Below are 20,843 nucleotides of genomic sequence, written 5' to 3'. Positions count from 1 at the left end.
TCCACAGGACTCTTTTTCCAATATTTCCACATCCTTCTTGTAGTGTGGGGCCCAAAACTGGACACAGTACTCCAGATGAGGCCTCACCAATATCGAATAAGGGGGAACGATCATGTCCCTCGATCTGCTGGCGATGCCCCTACGTATACATCCCAAAATGCCATTGGCCTTCTTGGCAACAAGGGAACACTGTTGACTCATATCCAGCTTCTCGTCCACTGTAACCCCTAGATCCTTTTCTGCAGAACTGCTGCCGAGCCATTCGGTCCCTAGTCTGTAGCAGTGCATGGGATTCTTCCGTCCTAAGTGCAGGACTCTGCACTTGTCCTTGTTGAACCTCATCAGATTTCTTTTGGCCCAATCCTCTAGATTCATAGATATTTAGGTCAGAAGGGACCATTATGATCATCTAGTCTGACCTCCTGCACAACGCAGGCCACAGAATTTCACCCACCACTCCTGCAAAAAAACCTCACGCCTATATCTGTGCTACTGAAGTCCTCAAATTATAGTTTAAAGACTTCAAGGAGCAGACAGTCCTCCAGCAAGTGACCCTTGCCCCATGCTACAGAGGAAGGCGAAAAACCTCCAGGGCCTCTTCCAATCTGCCCTGGAAGAAAATTCCTTCCCGACCCCAAATATGGCGATCGGTTAAACCCTGAGCATATGGGCAAGATTCATCAGCCAGATACTACAGAAAATTCTTTCCTGGGTAACTCGGATCCCACCCCATCTAATATCCCATCACAGGCCTTTGGGCCTATTTACCATGAATATTTAATTACCAAAACCATGTTATCCTATCATACCATCTCCTCCATAAACTTATCGAGTTTAATCTTAAAGCCAGATAGATCTTTTGCCCCCCACTGCTTCCCTTGGAAGGCTATTCCAAAACTTCACTCCTTTGATGGTTAGAAACCTTCGTCTAATTTCTAGTCTAAATTTCCTGGTGGCCAGTTTATATCCATTTGTTTTTGTGTCCACATTGGTACTGAGCTTAAGTAATTCCTCTCCCTCTCCAGTATTTATCCCTCTGATATATTTATAGAGAGCAATCATATCTCCCCTCAACCTTCTTTTAGTTAGGCTAAACAAGCCAAGCTCCTTGAGTCTCCTTTCATAAGATAAGTTTTCTATTCCTCGAATCATCCTAGTAGCCCTTCTCTGTACCTGTTCCAGTTTGAATTAATCCTTCTTAAACATGGGAGACCAGAACTGCACACAGTATTCCAGGTGAGGTCTCACCAGTGCCTTATATAATGGTACTAAAACCTCCTTATCCCTACTGGAAATACCTCTCCTGATGCATCCCAAGACCGCATTAGCTTTTCTCACGGCCATATCACATTGGCAGCTCATAGTCATCCTATGATCAACCAATACTCAAGGTCCTTTTCCTCCTTTTCCTCCTCCGTTACTTCTAATTATGCGTCCCTATCTTATAACTAAAATTCTTGTTATTAATCCCTAAATGCATGACCTTACACTTCTCACTATTAAATTTCATCCTATTACTATTACTCCAGTTTAGAAGGTCATCCAGATCCTCCTGTAGGATATCCCTGTCCTTCTCTAAATTGGCAATACCTTCCAGCTTTGTATCATCTGCAAACTTTATTAGCACACTCCCACTTTTTGTGCCAAGGTCAGTAATAAAAAGATTGGTCCCAAAATCGATCCTTGAGGAACTCCACTGATAACCTCCCTCCAGCCTGACAGTTCACCTTTTAGTAGGACCCGTTGTAGTCTCCCCTTTAACCAATTCCTTATCCACCTTTCAATTTTCCTATTGATCCCCATCTTATCCAATTTAACTAATAATTCCCCATGTGGCACGGTATCAAATGCCTTACTGAAATCTAGGTAAATTAGATCCACTGCGTTTCCTTTGTCTAAAAAATCTGTTACTTTCTCAAAGAAGGAGATCAGGTTGGTTTGGCACGATCTACCTTTTGTAAAACCATGTTGTATTTTGTCCTATTTACCATTGACTTCAATGTCCTTAACTACCTTCTCCTTCAAAATTTTTTCCAAGACCTTGCATACTACAGATGTCAAACTAACAGGCCTATAATTACCCGGATCACTTTTTTTTCCTTTCTTAAAAATAGGAACAATGTTAGCAATTCTCCAATCATACGGTACAATCCCTGAGTTTACAGATTCATTAAAAATTCTTGCTAATGGGTTTGCAATTTAATGTGCCAATTCCTTTAATATTCTTGGATGAAGATTATCTGGGCCCCCCAATTTAGTCCCATTAAGCTGTTCGAGTTTGGCTTCTACCTCAAATATGGTAAAGTCTACCTCCATATCCTCATTCCCATTTGTCATGCTAATTTGTCTAGGTCCCTCTGTATCCTATCCCTACCCTCCAGGGTGTCTACCTCTCCTCCCAGTTTAGCGTCATCTGCAAACTTGCTGAGGGTGCAATCCACACCATCCTCCAGATCATTAATGAAGATATTGAACAAAACCGGCCCCAGGACCGACCCTTGGGGCACTCCACTTGATACCGGCTGCCAACTAGAGATTGAGCCATTGATCACTACCTGTTGAGCCCGACGATCTAGCCAGCTTTCTATCCACCTTATAGCTCCTGGGAGAGCCCATAACGGGGGGAGGGGCGGGGGTACGCCTGCCGGGAGGGGCAGGGGATACACCGGCTGCGGGAGAGGCTGGGTAGTGGTTCAGGCTGGCGAGCACAGCTGCTGTGAGGGGAGCTTCATGGAGGGCTGGCGGAAGGCAGGGTGGGAGAGAGCAGGACGAGGGCCGGGTGGGGGCCGATGGCTGGGAGGGCTGTGACAGGGTGGCTGGGAGAAGCGGTGGATAGGAGGCGGGAGGGCCCCAGTGGCTGGGAGGGCCGTGACAGGGTGGCCGGGGCAGAGGGGGGACAGGAAGGGATGGGGCATGCTGTGGGGAGCCATGGCATTGGGGTGATTGGCTCTGCTCTCTCAGGCTCACAAGAACTGCGGCAACATGAGCGAGATTGAGGCCAAAGTTCGCTACGTGAAACTCGCCCGCTCCCTGAAAACCTACGGAGTCTCCTTCTTCCTGGTCAAGGTGAGCCAGCGGCTCCCCATGTGCCCCGGGCCTCCTGTCCCTGCCACCCCTCCAGCTATTGGGGTCCATGCGACCCCCCCCAACACCCCTCCCCACACCTGCCTTCAGGGCTCCCTTCCTCTCGCCTCTTCTCACGTATTCTCTCCTTCCTTCATCACTGGGGCATCATCCAGCGGAGTGGGGCCCGTGGGGCTGTGCCCTCACTAATTGGACATTGCCCTGCTGGTGGAGCTGGGCCCTGCTGGTGGCTTTGCTTTGGGCAGCTGTAACCCTTCCCTGTCCTGGTGCTAGGAGAAGATGAAGGGAAAGAACAAGCTGGTGCCGCGGCTGCTGGGGATCACCAAAGAGTGTGTGATGCGTGTGGACGAGAAAACCAAGGAGGTGATTCAGGAGTGGAACCTCACCAACATCAAACGCTGGGCTGCCTCGCCCAAGAGCTTCACCCTGGTAAGGACCTGTCCCCCAGCACCCTCCAGCCTGTCCCCCATTGCCTTCAGCCTGTCCCTCCCAGACCACATCTGCCTCTGGGGCTGGGGTGCCTCGCCCAAGAGCATCACCCTGGTAAGGGCCTGTCCCACAGTGTCCTGCCCCACTGACTCTCCTGTTCTAGCACTGCCTCCTCCCTGACCGCACCAGCCTCCAGTGCTGGGGAGCCTCTGCCAAGAGCTTCCCCTGGGTAAGGCCTGGACTCTTGCCCCTCTCCAACACCTCTGGCCAAGCCATGCCTCCCACACCTCTCCTTGCCTTCTGGGTTCCCTCCCCCTCAGGCACATGGGTTCACTGTGGGGCAGAGCAGTACCTTTGGCATGGAGCTGAGGTGCAAGCCAAGCTGAGCAGGGCAGCAGGTGCCTGCTCCGGTGCTGCCCAGTGCCCTGTCGCTGTAGGATTTCGGAGATTACCAGGATGGGTACTACTCAGTGCAGACGACAGAAGGGGAGCAGATCGCCCAGCTTATCGCCGGCTATATTGACATCATCCTGAAAAAGGTGAGGCTGGGCTCCGGTGAGGCTGGGCGGGAGAGGGGTGCGCGGGGGGGGTGTATGCGGGGGACGAGACTGGGCGGGAGAGGGGTGCGCGGGGGGTGAGCGCTCTGGGGGGCGAGGCTGCGCGGGGGCGGTGTATCGGGGGGCGAGGCTGCGTGGGGGGGGTGTATCGGGGGGTGAGCGCTCCGGAGGGTGAGGCTGGGCGGGAGAGGGGTGCGCGGGGGGGTGTATGCGGGGGGCGTGGCTGGGCGGGAGAGGGGTGTGCGGGGGGGGGGTGAGCGCTCCGGGGGCCGAGGGGTGAGCGTGGCAAGCAGGGGGCAGTCCTGCCATGAGAAGGGGGGCAGCTGTATAGGCTGTGCTGAACTCCCAGGGAAAGGCTCCTGTTCTGCTGGGCTGGAAGGAGTCACGCTGCTGCAAGGAGCAGAGGGCAGGTGGGTGGGGGCTGAGGCCAGCCCAGCCATGGGGTCTCATGGAGGTGCACGGTTTAGTGCTCAGGAGTCAGGAATAGCAGAGTTGTTGATGCTCCCGCCTCCTGTAGCTGCTGCATGGGATCAAGCAGGGAGAGCAGCAGCTTCCCCTCCCCCTCGCCCTCCTGCAGTCACAGGGGGATCCCACTATCTGCAAAATCTCCTGGCCCCTCCTCAACCAGCCCCCAGCAGGGCTCGGAAGCCATGCTGGGCCTGTCCCAAGGCCGGGTCTCTGCACCCTCCTCTGTGGGACTCCCCTGGGGTTGATGCTGACTAATGGACTCTGTCTCTCTCTCTGTGTCCCACAGAAAAAGAGCAAAGATCACTTTGGGCTGGAGGGAGATGAAGAGTCCACCATGCTGGAAGATTCTGTCTCTCCAAAGAAGTATGGCTCTGGGCAACAGGCGGGGAGGGCTCTGGGGAAGGAGAGCTCAGTCCCTCGGGTTGGCTGCAGGGTTGTGCATGAAGCATGTAGAGCACAAAACCTACAGATGTGTCGGCTGTTCTACAGTGAGTGTGAGCGGGGCTCTCCCGGCCAAACTCACCGTGCTGCATGTGAGGGCTGCCAGCTCCTTGAGCAGTGGGGAGCTGGGCAGGAGAACCCCCCCACAGCATTGCAATTACTGGCTTGTCAGCCTGACACTGAACCTGGGCAAGGTAATGGAGCAGCCGATACAGGACTCGAGTACTAAAGGAGAGTCATAGCTTCTGTCTGACTAACTCGACATCTTGTTTCAATGAGATTTCGAGCCTGGATGGCAAAGGTGAGTGTTGATGAGATGTACTTAGACTCTCCGAGATGTGTTGCTCATGTCCGTTCCATGACCCGCCCTCCTGCCCCTCTGTCAGAGTCGCTGGTAAGAAGGAACTGAGAGGGTGTAGGGCTGACAGCGTCTGATATGCCGACGCATGAGCATGGCACTCCGGGGGTGGGGGGACGCCACAGCCTGCCCTACGCTAAGGCAAAAATCTCAGGTGGCCGCGCACACCTAGAATGCCATGGGCATGAGCAACACATCTCGAAGAACAGTTACGGAGCCGCTTTTGTATTAGTGGGCTCTTCAGCCTAGCAGAGGACGGTGGAACTCAATCCAGTGGCTGGGAGTTGAAGCTAGACACATTCAGAGTGTAAATGTTTGATGGAAGGTCGTTCGCTGTTGGAGCCATCAATGAAGGGTCACGCTGGGCTCTCCATCCCTGACAATACTGAAAGCAATCAGATGCCTTTCTGAAAGGCCTGCTCTCGCTCAGGGTCGGTTTCTGGCCTGTGCTGTGCAGAGGGTGAGACCTACCAAGCACCATGGCCCTTTCGGGCCCTGTGAGCTGAGCTGTAGCCGGTGGTGCTGATTCTCTTGCAGGTCGACTGTTCTGCAGCAGCAGTTTAACCGTGTAGGCAAGGTGGAGCACGGCTCCGTAGCCCTGCCAGCCATCATGCGCTCAGGGGCCGGCGGGCCAGAGAACTTCCAGGTTGGCACAATGCCACAGGCGCAGCAGCAGGTCACCAGTGGCCAGATGCACCGAGGGCACATGCCCCCCCTGGTAAGCATTGCTTCTGCCACAGACAGCTGGCTCTGCCCGTCTTTGGCTGATCGTGGGGAATGTGTTGGGATGGGCCATTCTCCCCTGGGCTGGGTGTCCGTCACACCAAGTTAATTGGCACGCTGCCCTTGGGCGTTCTCACAGACATCCCCGTGTAGACCCCTTTTCCATCTCTCTCTGCGCTGCACCATTCCCTCCAAACCGCTCTTGGATCCCCCTGTCCACGGTCACTTGGGTCCTCCTTTCAGCCTGAGCTCCCTGCAGCTGGGCACCTCTTCCAGCTCGGCAGTGCCAGCAGCTTGTCGGCACCCGTGGCATCTGGCCCTGCCCAGGCTGGTGGTCCCTGCGGCGGTGTGTGTGGCAAGAGGCTTTTCCTTGACCTGGCTCAGCAGCCTTACCCCACTTGTGCTCCGTGTGGGGCAGCAATCTCTGACCTAGAAGCTGGATGTGCCCCCTCCCACTCCAGCAGGGGCCCTGCTCCTGTTCATGGAGGGCGGGTGGGGGAGGCATGACACAGACTTGCTGACACCGGCCTCGTGCATCTCCTTTGGCCCAAGATGTGGCTAGCCCTGAGCTGCCTGTGTTCCCAAATGTCGCCCTCGGCGTGGGTGTCCCACACAGCTCCAGATCTTTCCTTGTTCGGTCTGTCCAGGTAGGGGCCCTGGCTCCGGGCTTTGCCCAGGGCTTGGCGAGAGGTGCTGGCCTTGTCTGGGAAGGCCTCATCGGGCTCCCAGCTGGACCCCAGGGCAACCTGTAGGCACCTTGCACTGGTCAGCTCAGCGGGGGGCTCTGGGCAGGCCGTGTTCCCTCCCCGTCACTGTGGAGTGGCTGTCATGCCACGCATTGGACGCAATGCTGGCTGTGTCCTCTGTGCAGAAACACCTGCCCAAAGCCTCAGCATGGGCAGCCGCTTTCCTGTCCCTCTGCATGGGTCAGCACAGCACCCACAGAGTGCTGAGCGGGGCAGGGACCGAGCGGGCGCTCAGCCCCTGCAGTGCCCTGAGCCCAGTTCCCCTCGTGTGTTGCAGACCTCAGCCCAGCAGGCCCTGACGGGCACCATCAACTCCAGCATGCAGGCCGTGCACGCGGCACAGGCCACCCTGGATGACTTTGAGACGCTGCCACCCCTTGGGCAGGACGCTGTGAGTGTTCGAATACCCAAGCCCTTCCCAAGCCCGGCGGGGGGGCAGGGTATGGAGTTGCTGGGGAGGACCTTGTTCTGTGAGGTTGCCTGTCCCCAGGGATGAGGGGGCCAGGTCTCTGGGAGTGACTTCTGCCCTGAGGAGGTCTGTCCCATGAGGGGCAGGTCTAGGGGACCCAGATCCCAAACGTAAGAATGGCCCTTCTGGGTCAGACCAAGGGTCCATCTAGCCCAGTCTCCTGTCTCCTGACAGTGACCAAAGCCAGGTGCCCCAGAGGGAATGCACAGAACAGGGAATCATCAAGTGATCCATCCCCTGTCGCCCATTCCCAGCTTCTGGCAATCAGAGGCGAGGGACACCATCCCTGTCCATCCTGGCTAATAGCGACTGAGGGACCGATCCTCCATGAACTTATCTAGTTCTCTTTTGAGCTCAGGGAGGGGCTGAGGAGGCACCAGCTGCCCCGGGGGTGGGTCCCCTCCCCCTCTTACAGCTGCCCTGGGGGTGGTGTGTGTTGTGTGTGTCCTACCCCCCCCCCAACCCACCTTCACAGGTAGGGCTGAGGGGTCCCTGGGCTGACTCTGCTCTTGCTTTTTCAGGCTTCCAAAGCCTGGCGCAAGAACAAGATGGACGAGTCGAAGCACGAGATCCATTCGCAGGTGGACGCCATCACTGCCGGCACTGCCTCCGTGGTGAACCTGACTGCAGGTGTGTCTTGGGGCTGGGCTGCAAGGGATCCCTGCCCCTGCCTAGTGCTTGGACCTCTGCGTCTGGTGTGACCCAAGATTGGACCCTGGGGTAGAGACTGTCTGCCCCTTCCCCGAGCAAGGCCCGTGCCCCGGATCCTGCCCCCACGCAGCAGAAATCGTAGCCACGCTGCCCCCTGCCACCTGCTGCCAGTGCTCTGCCCCGTGCCCCTCTTGGGTCCCGAGGAGCTCGGCTCCCACGGCCTCGCCCCTGCTCTGAGTTGCTGCTTTCTCTCTGAATGTGAGTGTATCACACAGTTCCCATGGGGGCGCTGGCCTCCCAGCCCAGTGCACCACATGCCAGCTGCATGTCAGGCCTGGGCTGTGCCCCCTTGGCTCCAGGATGGGCAGGGGAGTCGGGCCAGGCAGTCGCTGAGCTGGGGCAGGGTGGGTGCTCCCCTGTCTCCTTGGGCTGTGGGGGCTACTTGCTGCCCATGCTGCTCCCACTTACTCCTGCCTCCGCCCTGCGCAGGGGACCCGGCCGACACGGATTACACGGCCGTGGGTTGTGCCGTCACCACCATCTCCTCCAACCTGACCGAGATGTCCAAGGGCGTGAAGCTGCTGGCCGCGCTCATGGAAGACGAAGGTGGGAATGGGCGACAGCTCCTGCAGGCTGCCAAGAACCTGGCAAGTGCCGTCTCAGACCTGCTGAAAACTGCGCAGCCAGCCAGTGCCGAGGTGAGTGTGGGGCAGGGGAGGGAAGGGGAAAAGAGGAACAGAGGGGAGCAGCGGGGTGGGGCTCCAAGGGCTGATGATGTGTTTGCCCTGGTTCCCTGCAGCCGCGACAGAACCTGCTGCAAGCGGCCGGCACCGTGGGCCAGACAAGCGGGGAGCTGCTGCAGCAGATTGGAGAGAGCGACACTGATCCTCGGTTCCAGGTGAGTGCAGCCCTGGCCAGGGGAGGGGCGGGGTGGATGGACACTAATGGGAGCAGGTCCTTTTCCCAGGATTGTCCTGCGGGTCCCTTCTCCCAGCATGGAGGCCGGGGCAGGCGGCGTGGGTTGCCCCAGCCTGGGACCTGTGGACGACGGCTGTGCCAGGTACACAGAGGGCAGGGCCACTCCTGCCCCCAGCTGGAGCCTCCACAGAGTAACGCTTCTTCTCTTGTGGATTCCCGTGCAGATCCCAGAGAGCCGCCGCGCTCGGACCCTGCCCACCTCAGAGCCAAAGACGGTAAAGGGTGGGGAGCGCAGGGGCTCCCAGCCTTCCTCTCGGGAACACAATCAGCTGGGTTCTTTGGGAAGGGAACTTACCAAAATCTGCTTTTCCTGTAACTGAATCTTGGAAGTCCATGCACTCAGGTCACTCTGCTCCAGTGACAACTCACAGCTCTTTCCCGCACCCCCAAATCCCTAGCACTGGCTCCCCCAGTCACCTCTGCTCCAGTGACTACTCACAGCTCTGCCCTGCACCCCCAAATCCATAGCACTGTCGTCCCCCAGTCCTCCGTCCGTCCCCCAGTCCTCCGTCCGCCCCTCTGCTCCTGTGGACCCGCCCCTTCCCCCAGCACTGGCTGTTCCTGGGCCAGCAGGGCCCTCCTGCCTGGGCTCAAGCTGGCATTGGGGCCGCACAGATGTCTAGTGCTCTCATGGGCACCCGGCCAGTGGGGCTTGGGGAGGGGCTGGCGCAGAGCACAGAGGGGAGATGGAGCTGAGAGGTGCTCGGAGCAAGGAGCGGGCTGCAGGAGTCCATGAAGGGAAGGTTAGAGAGAGGCAGCCAGCAGGGAACAAGGGGCTGAGAGTGATGGGACTGGTCTGTCTCAGCCGCTCGCAGGACTTACCGTTCTAGGCCCTGAGGCTCTTGTCTGCGCTGCAGGCCGAGGGGCTGGGTCAGGCACAGTGACTGGCATGTAGCCGTTCACACACACCAAGGGGAGCTGTGCAGTCCGAGCCCCAGCCCGACCTCCATCTGCCAGGCTCTGCCACTCAGCAGCCAGACCCGAGTGTATCCACTTCCTGCCTCCCGCATTCTCCTGTCGGGGTCGCTTCTGCTGCAGACAGTTAATCTGGGTGTGACTGGGACTGGGAACTAATGAGCTTGGTGCATGTCTTCTGGCTTGTGATTGTGGCTGGAACTGGTGATGGGTCGGGGGAAAGCAGCCTCTGGCTGCAGCAGATTGAGGAGCAAGGGAGGTAAGGCCTACCGGGGCTGGAGCTGTCTGTAGCAGGGGCTCTGGGTGAGGGAGCTGGACTGCCAGGGCAGAGTGTGGTGTGGCCGGCCATGTGTGCAAGGCCAGGGCCTCGTGGCCTGTGCCTGCAGGCTGCCATGTGCCGCGTGTGGAGCGCTGTGTGGGGGTTGTGGAGTTGTTGATTGCTGCGTGTGCTGCCTGGTGTTGCCTGCAGCGTGTTGTGTCGGTGGTTGTCTGTTGTGTGCTGTCAGAGCCGTGGGTCTGCTGAGGGGCAGGCGGTTGCCTGGAGTGTGTCTGGTGGTGATGTTACCCGAGGTGTGCCCATCGGGTGGTGACACTTGCTCGGCGTCTGCCGCATGTGCCGTGCCTCAGTACTGGCCGCAGCCCGCAGTGGGCAGTGCCCACTGTTGCCCGCAGGTGTTGCTGACTCTGAGCCCTCCCTGGGGCTGGTTAGATGAGAAGGTCCTACGAACTCCTGTTTCCCTGTTGAATATTTCACGAGGTTCTGGGTGGGCCTGCCAGCTGGCCTGCAGCTCCATGCCCCGGGGCCTGCACTGATCCTCTGCCTCCCCCCAGGACATGCTCATGCAACTGGCTAAGGCCGTGGCCAGCGCAGCTGCTGCGCTGGTCCTGAAAGCCAAGAATGTGGCCCAGAAGACAGAGGACTCGGCACTGCAGACCCAGGTGATCGCGGCTGCAACGCAGTGCGCCCTCTCCACCTCCCAGCTGGTGGCCTGCACCAAGGTAAGAGCTGGCTCAGAAGCCAGGTGGCTTAACCCTTGCCTGCCCGCACACTTCCCCTGCTCTGTGCCCAGCACCCTCGGGTCAGCGCTGCAGAGCTGGCATAGTGCGAAAGGCGAGAGCTCCACGCTCTGCAGAGCTGCTCAGAAAGCCCAGCTGGGCAGCCCCGGGGAGCTACTCCCAGGGCCAGTTCTCAGTGTCCGCCAGCTGCTCGCTCTAATTTGGCTGGGCCCTGGGTACCTCCCAGCCCCTTCTGCTGCCCCGCGATCATGGGAGGGAGTGGGACCTGGGGCTGATGCACCGAGCTGCTGCTCTGTCTGCTGGCCCTGGGTTTGCAGGGCTGGCAGAGCTCCCTGCCCCGTGGCCTTTGTTGTGTCCGTTACTGTCCCTGTGCCCCAAGCCCTTACACACTGAATGAACCCCCCGGGGGGGATTAACCCTCTCTGTGCTGCATTGTGTGCGTGTGTGCGGGGAGCATTAACCCTCTCTGCGCTGCAGTGCCAGTGAGGGGAGGGGCAGCATTAACCCTCTGCAGTGCGGGGCGGGGGAGCATTAACCTTCTCTGCGCTGCAGTGCCGGACCCAGGGGGGCAGTATTAACTCTGTGTGTGCCGCACTGCTGGCGGACGTAGGCCCGGGGTCAGTAACAGGGTGCTGGTGGTCTCTCCCTTCTCCTGCAGGTGGTGGCTCCCACGATCAGCTCCCCTGTGTGCCAGGAGCAGCTGATTGAGGCTGGCAAGCTGGTGGCGAAGTCAGCAGAAGGCTGTGTGGAGGCCTCCCAGGCAGCCACCGACGACGACCAGCTGCTGAAGCAGGTGGGGGTGGCAGCCACAGCAGTGACACAGGCCCTGAACGACCTGCTGCAGCACATCAAGCGGCATGCCACCGGCGGGCAGCCCATCGGGCGCTACGACCAGGCCACCGACACCATCCTCAACGTCACCGAGAACATCTTCAGCTCCATGGGCGACGCAGGTGAGGGGCCGGGGAGGGGCCGGGGAGGCCATCACAGGGTAACCGCATCTTTGAGGGTGGTGGCCCACTGTGGCTGTGCGTAGGGGGCTGACCTAGAGCCTGCTCCACGCTGTGACCTCACAAGGTGAAGGGTCCGTCTCTGCCGGGCCTGCACTGACCTTGCCATGGCCTAGGAGGGGGTGCAGGCCAGCACCAGCAGGGACATGAAGAGCTCCCAGTGAGGGTGCGGGCGGGGGGTGCCAGCTGGCCCTGCTGCGGGGCATGCAGGGGGCAGCACCGACTGACCCCGCCACAGTCCCAGGGGGTGCGGGTGTGGGGTGCCAGCTGACAGTGCTGCAAGGGGTGCAGGGGGCGGTGCTGACTGACCCTGCTGACTGACGGTCCAGGACGGGGTGGAGGGCGCCGGCTGACCCCGCCTTGGGGAGGGGGGGCACCGGCTGACCCCTCTGCAGCTCCGTGTGGTGTGCAAGTGGGGGATGCCCAGGGCTTACTGACAGGCAGCTCTTCCTTTGGTCCCCAGGGGAAATGGTGCGCCAGGCTCGTATTCTGGCTCAGGCAACCTCCGACCTCGTAAATGCCATCAAAGCTGACGCTGAGGGGGAGACAGACCTGGAGAACTCACGCAAGCTGCTAAGCGCCGCCAAGATGCTGGCCGACGCCACAGCCAAGATGGTGGAGGCAGCGAAGGTCTGCAGCACTCTGGGCGGAGCTGGCGGGGAGGCAGGATTAGAATTTCCTTTGGAAATCCAGTGCGGCTCCTGGCCCGTGCAGGGCAGACAGCCCTGACCTGGTGCCAGGAGTAGCGGAGAGTAGCTGCGGCTCTAAGGCTGAGGGCAAGCATGGCGCAGCCTGGGGAGGGCAGGGCAGGGCCTGTGAGGCATTCAGCATATAGGGCAGAGAGACAACTACCCCAGGACCTGCTCTGTGCAGATCTGCAGGCCTGAGTGCCCCTGTAATGTCTGTAGTTAGTAATTTAAAAGTAAACTAAACTGAATGTTTCAAGGTTTGAGCTTTTGGGGCTGTTACAGACAATTACATTGGGGGGGCGGCTGTGAGTGACAGTGAGTGATAAAGTTAAAAGCTATTTTCCATTAAGTAGTTAGGTAAGCAGGCAGGCCTTATAAGGTAACCTTATACTTACATTTTAAGATGAAATGATGTGTTTAGGGGCAGTTAGCCCCTAAATGAGGAGAATGGGGTGAATTTTTTTAACATTGCTTTGATGGCAGATGGATGTATGTGCCTAATCTAAAATTACATATAATTAATTATAACTTACTTTAATTCATTACCATTAAATTTACTTTTTACTCTATTTGTTTTTGCAAATATAATTACATTTTATACTTTTTATTGCCTATTTAACATTAAGCATTATTTTAATTTAATTTGCATAAGTACTGTATTAATAACTATAATATACAGAGCATTTTTTAAAACTTTAAAACACTTGTAAAGACCAGTTTGAACCGAAACATGTTTGAACTTATTCTTAACTTGCCTTTAAATTGTCGCACTTCACTTTACTTCTATTGTATTAAGCCTCACTTGATGACTGTCAAGGGTATTTTTAAGAAATAGATTTTTGGGCGTACTTACATATCAGTATTTCGTATAAACATATACAGGTATTCTCTTTGTAGGCCACACCATAGAGGGGATTCCAAAGCTGTAAAACAGCAGCCCCCTTGTTACCCCCAGGCAGGGGCTGATTCCTGTTTCTCAGTCCTTGAGGTTCTCTTTGCAGGTTCCATGCATCTCAATAGGGCTGTTGACTCTGAAACCTAATGCTGGCATTTGAATAGCGGTGCTGATACTGCTTTCACTACTGACCACTTCAGGAGAAGCATCATGCTCCTCCGGGGCTCGGATTGCGCAAACCGAGCTGGGGGGGGCTCTGCTGCTAAGGGTGAGATGCAGCCGCTGCTGTCAGGGTAGGGGAGATTGCTGGGTGCCGTCTGGGAGGCATCTGGCTTGATGGGTTTTCCTGCTCTGCCCAGGGGGCTGCAGCCCACCCAGACAGCGAGGAGCAGCAGCAGCGGCTCCGGGAAGCAGCTGAGGGGCTCCGCATAGCGACCAACGCCGCAGCTCAGAATGCCATCAAGAAAAAGCTGGTGCACAAGTTGGAGGTGAGATGCCTGGGGGCGCCGCCAGGGGGCGGGGAGGGCAGAGGGGCCCGATGACGAGCGAGCCTGTAAGGAGTGGGCTTTCTGGAGCAGAGTCCCCTTCTCTCGATGCGCCTCACGGAGTCCCCTTCTCTCGACGCGCCACGCTGGGATGGGCTCTCGGCTCCCTGACCAGAGGGCCTGGGGTGGCTCTGTGAATAAGCTTCTCTGCTGGTGTCTGCATCTCACCCGCAGCTGGCTGGGGTGTGGTGTCCCTGAGTGCAGGGTCTGTGCTGGCCAGGCCCCCAGAGCTGCACAGGGCGGTTCCTGCTCCCCAGTGTCAGGCGAGAGCCCCAGGGCCAGCGGGCCAGCTGCAGGAGGGAGCCCTGGGCTGGGGTTGCTGGGCGGGCTGCCCCCTTCCCTGTGCCCTGCAGCCTGAGCATCAGGCAGCTCTGATGGACCTGCTGCTTCTTCCCTGCCAGCACACAGCCAAGCAGGCTGCAGCCTCCGCCACGCAGACCATTGCCGCCGCGCAACATGCCGCTGCCTCCAACAAGAACCCAGCAGCGCAGCAGCAGCTGGTGCAGAGCTGCAAGGTAAGGAGCAGGGCATTCCCAGCCGCCTGCGTGTCCCGCCCCACCCTGTCCCAGCAGTCGCAGTGCAGGGTCACCTCACCCAGCCCTTCCCCTGCCTGCTGCCCTGCCCCCCGCCGGACATTGGCACACTCTGAGCCCGTGCTCCCCCTGGTGTCAGAGCTGGGCACAGGAGCAGCCCCAAGGGGCATGGGGAGCTGCAGTGCCCCATGGGAAGCATTTCACTGCCAACTGTGGGAGGTAGCATGCGGTGCCAGGATCTTAGTCCTGCAGCCCAAGCCCTGGGGCTGCTTAGGGGTCCCAGAGCGGCTCCCCCCACATAGGGGGGGGGTTGGTGGGAGTGGCCTCTCCCAGTGTGGGCGAGATCCCTACTCTGAGTGACCTTTCGCAGGTTGGCAGGGGGATGGGAGCAGCCTCTCCCAGTTTGGAGGGATTGTGGGGGGTCCCTGCTCTTGGAGTGCTTCCTTTCGGGGTGGGAGGAACTTCTCCAGGGTTGTGGGGGGTATCCTTGCTCTCAGAATGGCTTCTCCCAGGTTGGCAGGGATGGGGAAGGACCCTGCTCTTGGAGCACCCTCTCGCTGGTTGGCTGGGGGGCATTATTAGATAACCAAAAAGCCACAATTCCATGATCATGAAAGAAGACAACTTGGGTTAAAAGGCTGTCCTGGTTAAGGGGGCAAGTGAAGGCAACAACTAGAAATAATATGTATATATTAACAACTGGAAGAAAGGAGAAGTAGATAGCAATCAGTATAAATAAGAAGTTGTAAAGTTCACATTGATAAGGGAAGCTAAAGACAGGGAGAAATCCATGGGTGGCAGTGCTGACAGTAAGAAATTTTTTCACTTATCGGAAGCAAAATAAAGCCTAGCAGTGGCATAGGCCCATTAGTAAATGGAGATGGTGAAACAGTGAATGATGCAGAAGAGGGAGACATGTTCTGTATCTGGTAAGAAGCCGGCCGATGTACTCGTATCACACGAGGAAGAGGAAGTACTTTCTAGTCCTTTAATAACTAAGGAGGATGTTCAACAACATCCAGTAGGGACAAATCTGTTGAAATTAGCAGGCTCAGATAACCTGCGCCCAAGCATCCTAGAAGAGTTGGCTGAGGAGATCTCTGGCGTTGCTGATTTGATTTATAATAAACCTCAGAATACTGGGGAAATTTCAGAGCTTGAGTCAAGTGTTTAGTCTGACCTCAATCCTGGGCAAAACGGTGGAAAAGTGATAAGGGATTCAACAGGTAAAGAATTGAATGGCAGGAACATAGTTAATGTCAGCCAGCTTGGGTTTGAGGAGAACAGGTCTTATCAAACAAACCCAATTTCATTGTTTGTTGGGATTACAAGTTTGATTGAGAGAGGTAACTCTGTAGATGTAATATACTGAGACCTCTGTAAGGGTCTGACTTTGTACCACATGACCTTCTGATTAAAAATTAGCCCTCTTATATCAGTAAAGTACATGTTAACTAGATTAAGATCTGGCTAACTGGTGAATTTCAAAGAGTAGTTGTCAATGGTGAATCATCATTGAATGGGGGAGTTTCTGGTGGGGTTCTGTGGGGATCAGTTCTAGGCCGAACACTATTTGATATTTGTATTAATGATCTGTCAGTAAGTATAAAATCACTGCTGATAAAATCTGCAGATGACACAGATTGGCGGAGTGGTGAATAATGAGGAGGACAGGGCAGCCATACAGAGTGATCTGGGTCACTTCATAAGCTGGGCCCACTCAAAGAAAATGTGTTTTAATACAGTCAAATGCCAAGTTCTCCATCCAGAAGCAAAGAGTGCAGCCAGACCTCTGAGAACTGGGGGCTGTACCCTGGGAACCAGTGGCTCTGCGAAGGATTTCGGTGTCCCAGTGGACAATTGTCCAGGAGCTCCCAGTGCGATGCTGTGGCACAAAGGGCTAATGTGACCCTGCGGTGTATAAAAAGGGGAGCAGGGAGGTGAATTGACCCCTGTGTGTGGCTCTGGTGAGACTGACTCTGGATCCTGTGACCAGTTCTGGTGTCTGCATTTTGAAAAGAATATTGAAAATTGGAGAAAGTGCAGAGAAGAGCCACAAAAGAGTCAAGGGCTAGAAGAAAAAAAAAGAGTCTTCTAGTTAGAGACTCAAAGAGCTCAATCTGCTTAAAGGTCAGGGGGTGACTTGCTTGCAGTGTGTAGCTACCTTCCCCAGGGAGAAAAGGCTCTTAACAGAAATAGGCAGAACACAAGCCACTGGCTGGCAGCTGAAGCCAGACACATTCAGATTAGAAATAAGGCTCAAATGTTTCAGTGAGGGTGATTAACCCTGGGAGCAAACTCCCACAGTGGGCAATGCTGGATTCTCCATCTCTTGTCTCTTGATCCAGCCTGGCTGCCTTTCCCAGAAGCTGTTTCAGCCACACGCAAGTTCTGGGGCTCCAGGCAGGGGGGCCAGGGCAGCATTCAAGGGCCTGTGCCACACAGTAGATAAGACTAGGGGATCTGCTGGTCCCTTCCTGGCCTTCAGCTCTGAGTCCCTGCTTTGGAGTGGCCTCTCCTGGCTGGGAAAGGGAATGGGGTCCCAACTCTGCTCTCCACACAGTGTGTCCCAGCTCACCCTTCTGTATGGCCTGTCCTCAGGGAGCCCAGCTCTGCCCCCAGGCCTGTCGTAGGGACCACTCCCTGACCCTGCAGTGCGTTTCACTCATGCCCCCCTCTCTCCCTGTCCCGCTGCCCACTCTGGGCTCCCTACTGATTCACTCTTCTGTCTGGTTGCAGGTGGTGGCAGATCAGATCCCGATGCTGGTACAGGGCGTGCGAGGAAGCCAGTCCCAGCCAGATAGCCCCAGCGCTCAGCTTGCGCTCATTGCGGCCAGCCAGAACTTCCTGCAGGTACCAGCCAGGCTCCCGCTGCTGGCACGGGATCCTGCTCCCTGGCACTCCCCTCACCTCGTCTCTGGTGCAGGCTGGCCTCACCCTCTGCTCTCCTGACCCTGGTCGCAAGCTGAGTGGCTCTGTCTGCTTAGCACATGTGGATTCCATCCCCTGAGTTTGGGATCTCCCTGCCTCCCCCTCCAGACTGTGGGGGCTCTGCTGGGCATGGGATGGGAGTGCCGCCCTCTGTCCTGTTCTCATGGTTTATCCTTTCCACCCAACAGCCTGGTGGGAAGATGGTAGCTGCAGCCAAAGCCTCTGTCCCCACCATCACGGACCAGGCCTCTGCCATGCAGCTCAGCCAGTGTGCCAAGAACCTGGCCGCAGCCCTTGCTGAGCTCCGGACAGCTGCCCAGAAGGTAAGCGGCTCCTCCCTGGCCTGCCCCTGAGGGCACTAACTGAGAAAGGAGAGTAGAGATGCCAGGAGCAGGGTTTGCTGCCCATGTGGCTCAGTTCCTTTCTGCTGCTGCAGGCTCAGGAGACCTGTGGGCCCCTGGAGATAGACTCGGCGCTCAGCATGGTGCAGAGCTTGGAACGAGACCTACAGGAAGCCAAGGCTGCTGCCAGAGATGGCAAGCTCAAGCCCCTACCGGGGGAGACGGTAAGGGCTCCAGGAGGTAGATGGGTGCGTGGGTGGCCAGGTAGAAGGAGGGACAGTGGGTGGGCTGTGAGATGGTGGTGGGATTGATGGGCAGTGGGGGTAAGAGGATGGGTGCGTGGGGGCTGGGGTAAGGAGTGGGAGGGGATGAGGATGCGGGGTGACCTGTGGGGTGATGGGTGAACCCTCTCTGGTTGCCCCCAGATGGAGAAGTGCGCCCAGGACCTGGGGAACAGCACGAAGGCCGTCAGCTCCGCCATCGCCCAGCTGCTGGGGGAGGTGGCCCAGGGCAACGAGAACTATACAGGTACCAGGGTAGAGCCCTCCAAAGGGGCAGGGGAGCAGGCTCAGGCCTGCCTTCTGTTTGTGGCCCTGTACAGCCCTGCCCCGGTGATGGGTGCTGTGCGCACGTGCCCTCAGTGGCTCACGTTGGGGCTGACAGCCTGTCGTGGCAGTGTAGGGTGACAGCAGGAAGGCAAATGTAACGGCTGTGGCCAGTGCTTGTGGGCAAGAATACCATCCAGCCCCCTGGCCTGGATGGGAGAGGCAGGGGAAAGGGGCCAGCCATGTGGGCCCGGATGGAAGAAACGGGGGAGAGGTGGGGCCGGCCCTGTGGCCCAGAAATGGGAAGGCTTGTACGGCTCTGGGCCGCTGAAGACAGAGGCCGATCCTTGCTTGCACAAGGGATGTCTGAGCAGGGGAGGGGTTCCCCCAATGTCTGTGACTGTGGGTCAGGGAAGCTCCCTGCAGGCTGGGTCAGTGGCTCATGTCTCTCCCAGGGATTGCTGCCCGGGATGTGGCCCAGGCCCTGCGCTCACTCAGCCAGGCTGCCCGCGGCGTTGCGGCCAACACGTCCGACCCCCAGGTGCAGAGTGCCATGCTGGAGTGTGCTGGCGACGTCATGGATAAAGCCGGAAACCTCATCGAGGAAGCACGCAAGGGTGTGGGCAAGCCGGGCGACCCTGAGAGCCAGCAGCGCCTGGCCCAGGTGAGTGTGGGGCCCCCAGCGTCCCCCAACCTGGCCCCCCCGAGAGCCAGCAGCACCCTCCAGCCCCAATCCCCCCAGCAGGGGGCTGAGGGAAGGTGCCCACCACTCACGCTCGAGGGACAGGTCTGTGGGGAAGGGGGTACCACGGAGGAGCAGGCGTGTGCACATGTGATTGGCTGTCCCTTTCTCCTGGCAGGTGGCCAAGGCCGTGTCTCAGGCCCTGAACCGCTGCGTGAACTGCCTCCCGGGGCAGCGGGATGTGGATGCCGCCATTCGCACCGTGAGCGAGGCCAGCAAGAAGCTGCTGGCCCAGTCGGTGAGTGCAGCCAGATGAGCTGGAGATGCTCCTTGCATCCCTCTCACCATGGGGCTGGATCGATCTTTCCCTGCAGCCCAGTCCAGGAGGGGCCCCCACCCCACGTGAGCTGGCTGCTCACTCTGACACCCGTTCTCCAAGGTTCAGCCCCACTTCGCCTCCCCAACGACACGTTCACAGCACCAAGAAGACTGCGGTCTGAAGTGCCCAGCCCAAGTCCTGCGGGGGGCCCCTTTGAGCAGGGGGTTGGACTAGATGACCTCCTGAGGTCCCTTCCAACCCTGGTATTCTAGGATTCTATGAATGCCCCCTGGGCCACATTTCAGGGGATGTTTTCAGTGGGAAGCTCCCTGAACGAGGAGCAAGGTACCCTGCTAAGCCCCCCGCTGAGCGGCGAGTGCCCCGCCTGGCTAGGCACTGCTCAGTCTGAGCAGCATGGCCGCTTTGCCTGGCACAGCGACATGCTCCTGGCACGCCAGGCGGTGGCAGCCTGTGGGCGCTGGCAGGCTCTCTCTCTGCTGCTGCCAGCCCCGCTGTTGGAATTGATGTGCCCCATCTCTAGGGCTCCTTGCACTGCCCAGAGGGAGCAGGGCTTGGATGCCTGTGGCCATGACCTCCCGCCTCCTCCGTGTCGCCCCCTCACAACCCCTCTGTCTCTGCTCCCAGCTCCCACCCAGCACCAAGAGCTTCCAGGAGGCACAGAGCCAGCTGAACCAGGCAGCAGCTGGGCTGAACCAGTCTGCCAACGAGTTGGTGCAGGCCTCCCGGGGCACCCCCCAAGACCTGGCCAAGTCCTCCGGCAAATTCGGGCAGGACTTCAATGAGTTTCTGGAGGCTGGCGTGGAGATGGCTGGCCAGTCCCCGGTAAGAGCAGGCGCCTTGCTGCTGACCAGCCCAGGGGGTGTTTAATGGGTGGGTTGGTTGGCAAGGGGGTTACGGGAGCAATTAGTACAATAGGTGTCTGGGTGGGGTGAGCGGCTGGCCAGCTGTGCTGATTGGCAGTCGATGGCTGGGGGGTGAGCAGCTGTTACAGTGGCCGGGGATGGTTGGCTAGTCAGTACCTGGCCTGGATGGCTGAAGAGTGTTTGGCAGATAGGTGGGATTGCTGGTGTGTTGGTGTGGTTGGTTGGTACAGTGGCTAGCTAGTCTGGGGGTTGGCGAGTGGCTGATGCAGTGACTGGGTGGGGGGGGGGGGTCAGCTGGCTATCCAGTGTCTGGGCCAGGTGGCGGAAGAGCCATTTGGCAGGAAGGTGGGATGGCTGGCGGTTTGGCTTGGGTGGGTGGGTGGCTGGGGGGTTGGCGTGAGCAGCTGATACAGTCTTTGGCTAGCTGCGGGGTTGGTGTGGGTGGCTGATGCAGTGGCTGGCTGGGGGATTGGCTGGCTCCCCAGTGCCTGGCCGGGTGGCTGAAGAGCCATTTGGCTGTAGGTGGGATGGCTGGGGGGTTGGTGTGAGAGGCTGATGCAGTGCCTGGCTGGCTACTCAGTGCCTGGGCCAGATGGGGATGTGACTGCTGGGTTAGCTGACTGGCAGTTCGGC

At 57.9% G+C, this 20,843-nt stretch overlaps 1 protein-coding gene across 2 annotated transcripts in view; it reads left to right on the top strand.

The window, feature by feature from the left end:
• The window catches only part of TLN1 (talin 1), a 135,787-nt gene that overhangs the window by 73,440 nt on the left and 41,504 nt on the right, over window positions 1-20,843 (top strand). For both annotated transcript variants that reach the window (XM_077816565.1, XM_077816566.1), the window contains exons 9-29: window positions 2,962-3,066; window positions 3,358-3,513; window positions 3,951-4,052; window positions 4,825-4,901; window positions 5,875-6,055; window positions 7,084-7,197; window positions 7,797-7,905; window positions 8,416-8,624; window positions 8,726-8,824; window positions 10,651-10,818; window positions 11,495-11,789; window positions 12,310-12,476; window positions 13,790-13,918; window positions 14,377-14,490; window positions 17,248-17,361; window positions 17,628-17,762; window positions 17,876-18,004; window positions 18,206-18,308; window positions 18,781-18,989; window positions 19,186-19,305; window positions 19,972-20,169. In XM_077816565.1, coding sequence (XP_077672691.1) covers window positions 2,962-3,066; window positions 3,358-3,513; window positions 3,951-4,052; window positions 4,825-4,901; window positions 5,875-6,055; window positions 7,084-7,197; window positions 7,797-7,905; window positions 8,416-8,624; window positions 8,726-8,824; window positions 10,651-10,818; window positions 11,495-11,789; window positions 12,310-12,476; window positions 13,790-13,918; window positions 14,377-14,490; window positions 17,248-17,361; window positions 17,628-17,762; window positions 17,876-18,004; window positions 18,206-18,308; window positions 18,781-18,989; window positions 19,186-19,305; window positions 19,972-20,169 — 3,033 coding nt within the window. The remainder of the gene's footprint in view (window positions 1-2,961; window positions 3,067-3,357; window positions 3,514-3,950; window positions 4,053-4,824; window positions 4,902-5,874; window positions 6,056-7,083; window positions 7,198-7,796; window positions 7,906-8,415; window positions 8,625-8,725; window positions 8,825-10,650; window positions 10,819-11,494; window positions 11,790-12,309; window positions 12,477-13,789; window positions 13,919-14,376; window positions 14,491-17,247; window positions 17,362-17,627; window positions 17,763-17,875; window positions 18,005-18,205; window positions 18,309-18,780; window positions 18,990-19,185; window positions 19,306-19,971; window positions 20,170-20,843) is intronic.

Source organism: Eretmochelys imbricata, chromosome 5 (genome assembly GCF_965152235.1).
Source record: "Eretmochelys imbricata isolate rEreImb1 chromosome 5, rEreImb1.hap1, whole genome shotgun sequence".
NCBI classification, from domain to species: domain Eukaryota; kingdom Metazoa; phylum Chordata; order Testudines; family Cheloniidae; genus Eretmochelys; species Eretmochelys imbricata.
This window is presented reverse-complemented; position numbering and strand designations above follow the sequence as displayed.